General features: G+C 43.9%; 1 protein-coding gene across 2 annotated transcripts; it reads left to right on the plus strand.

Moving 5' to 3' along the window:
* Positions 1 to 376: 376 nt before the first annotated feature.
* Positions 377 to 1,979, plus strand: LOC109524521 (putative E3 ubiquitin-protein ligase RF298). Of its 2 annotated transcripts, none has more exons than XM_019884454.1 (2): positions 377 to 1,590; positions 1,840 to 1,979. In XM_019884454.1, exon 1 carries the CDS (start codon positions 619 to 621, stop codon positions 1,582 to 1,584), a length of 966 nt encoding a protein of 321 aa, XP_019740013.1. In that variant the 5' UTR covers positions 377 to 618; the 3' UTR covers positions 1,585 to 1,590; positions 1,840 to 1,979. The 2 variants fall into 2 exon arrangements, with proteins under 2 accessions (XP_019740013.1, XP_019740014.1); XM_019884455.1 differs by having other exon boundaries at positions 377 to 1,587; positions 1,837 to 1,979.
* The last annotated feature ends 827 nt before the right edge of the window (positions 1,980 to 2,806 follow it).

A 2,806-nucleotide genomic window follows, 5' to 3' on the forward strand; every position in this document is an offset into this window, starting at 1 on the left:
ATCATACCTCATCATAAGTCATTGTACATCATCTTTTATCTGTAAATTCGCAGATGTTCATCATTGAAACAGAAAAACTGTGCACGATGCAGTCCATTAAGAGGAAAGTGCAGCTCGGTTGGTTGTTGTTGGGTGTTTTTTTTTTTTTTTTTTTTCTTCCTTCAGTCATACATTTTGTTCTCCTCTACGATTGCCAGTGGAACAGCACTTCGCTGACATAGTGTGGAATTCTTTGGAAAACTTTGGAAGGAAATATATTATTTTACGACATCCCATGGATATAATGCGGCTTTTGTACCACAAGGTCCGGTAAACTCCTCAACGATATTGAGAGCTCTTGTGGTTTCATAATGAGCGGACAAGGTCAGAAATTCTCTGAGCTACGGAATCAACAAGGATCTGACTGACACAAAACACTTTGCGCAAACAAGAACAGACTGTTGCGCAACTGACGGTAAGCTAATTTAGGATCCTTACCTGGCACCGGGCTCATGGCGATTGGGTGCGTGTTAATTCTTTGAAGAATGTGCTTTGGCCGAATTGCAAAGCGCAACTCGGATCACCTTTGGATGGACAGCGCCTGACCTCTTCACCGAATCGGTGTCGAAACCTTTTCTCATGGAATCGAAGCAGAGCCAAAAGGACAGAGAAACACACACGTTCAAAGCGGGGAAGGCGGGCAAGGCTGTCGCAGTATCGTATTCGGGAGAACAGAAGAAAGACCTCTTTCGGGCTCGGACCAACAAACTATGCCAGATCACAACCATGGAGAAGCAAATTGAACAGTTAATGGAGGACGACGCAAATGTCGATGCGGTGAAAACCAAATCGCGGATCGATTTTGTCGCTTTGAAGCAAGACTTTCGCGACTTGAATAACGGTTTGCAGCAGTTTATGACCAAGGAGGAATTCAGGAACAACCAAATTCGTTGGTTTTATCCGAAAAATAAAGTCATGAACAACTTCTTCTGGAAATGTGAAGAATGGATGAAAGAGGTCAGGAAACGCTCGGAGAAGGCAGACAATTGCGACAGAGAAGACATCAAGTCCGCATCATCCAGATCAAGCGGCAAGTGTCCGAGCGCTACCGGCTCGCAAGGCGGAAGCGCGCCGTGGAAGTCGTCAACGTCGTCAATCCGACTCAAGGCCGAACTGGAGCGGGCGTCATTACAGGCAAAATCGGCGGCTTTGAATGAGAAACTGGCAATCGAAAGAGAGGAGGCCGAATTTGAAGCGGAGCGCAAAAGGATTGAAGCCACAATAAAGGCGAGGAAAGAAAAGCATGCCATGGAGACGGCCATCGCCGAATGGAAGGCCAAGATTGAAGTTTTGCAAAAATACGATCACGCTCAGGAGTTTGAGGAGCACGAGAAGAAAAATTGCAGGGAAGAACAGACACCGTACAGAAGCAGCGTGCACGCGAGCCGGTGCACCATCTGCCTGAGCCATGAGCGCTCTTGCGTCTTTCTGGAATGCGGTCATGTGTGCACCTGCACGTTGTGCTACGAGGCGCTCTCAGACCCCAAGAAGTGCCCCATCTGCAGGGCCACCATAGACAGGATGGTGCTGATCTACAACATTTAATGTGTCAGCCACACAAATACGGCACGGTCAAAACCACGACAATCATGAAGGACTCCGTCCAACAGAAACGCTCGATCGTTCATGATTTAAAAAAAAAAAAGACATCCTTCAATGGATTCTAACTTTCAGGGAAAATGTGCACTGATGGTGAGCTCTTTTCAGTTCTGATATACTATGTTGGACTTTTTGTGCTAGGATATCCCAAGTGGGGCGAGGGAGGGCAGGAAGAGTCACAACAGCCTCCAATGTGACGTCGTCCTATTATGCTTTCGGCCCCTAGGGGGCATACTTGCACGCAGCCCGGAAATGGTTTTATCTCTCGGACTCAGAGCGAATGGGAGGCGGTCTTTGAGAAGACGGAATGATGAAATGCAATTTATTGAGCTTTGCATGATCGCTATTTAAACATTTTGGTTCTTAAATGACGACAGCAATTTACATTTTCAAACGGAATGAAAGGGAGAAAAGGAAAAGTGCTTTCCTCTTTCGATCGATGAGTTTTTGTTCCTACAACTTATAAAGCGATTGGGCAAGCGTCAAGCTGTGTTCGTTTGGAAATCGGTGAAAGCGTTAAAATAATTGTGCAGCAAGCTGATGATTCATTATATTTTCTCTCTCTCTCTCAAAAAACAAAAAAAAAAACACTGACCTACTGTGGTTTCAACTAAATCACTACCAAGCCTGTGATGGAAAGGATTTCAATAAGTGCACTACACATTTGACATTTACCAATTGAGTGCAATCATTTCATTAGCTACATCTGAATCCAAAATACTCATTTCCAAAGGCTACTTTAATTACCATTCTGAAGCACTTTTATTTACAATTCAATAACAACATTGAAAAAGTCGTCTCAGCCAAGAACACACAAGAAAATGTTATCGAGATGATATTCATGGGAGTTGGAAATAAACACGGGGCTGATTTTTTTGTCAGTTCACTTTTATTTATTCATTTATTTTGGGTTCTTGCTTTTAGGCAACAAACAAAACTCCATAAATGGAAGCTATGTGACCATTGTTGACCATCTGACGGTTTTGCCTGAAGTCGCTTTGTCAAAAGACGAGACTTTGAACACGTTCATGTCAAAGTCGCAGCATAAAAGAATCGTTTCGATGGGATTTGCTCTTTTGTCATTGCCTAAGAGAATGTCACGTACAGTACATGCAAAAGATCAGACTTTCTACTTTGGCCACAATTTGGGTGTCAAATTGTGACTGTC

Source organism: Hippocampus comes, unplaced genomic scaffold, assembly GCF_001891065.2.
Source record: "Hippocampus comes isolate QL1 unplaced genomic scaffold, H_comes_QL1_v1.1 scaffold21, whole genome shotgun sequence".
In the NCBI taxonomy this organism is placed as follows: Eukaryota; Metazoa; Chordata; class Actinopteri; order Syngnathiformes; family Syngnathidae; genus Hippocampus; species Hippocampus comes.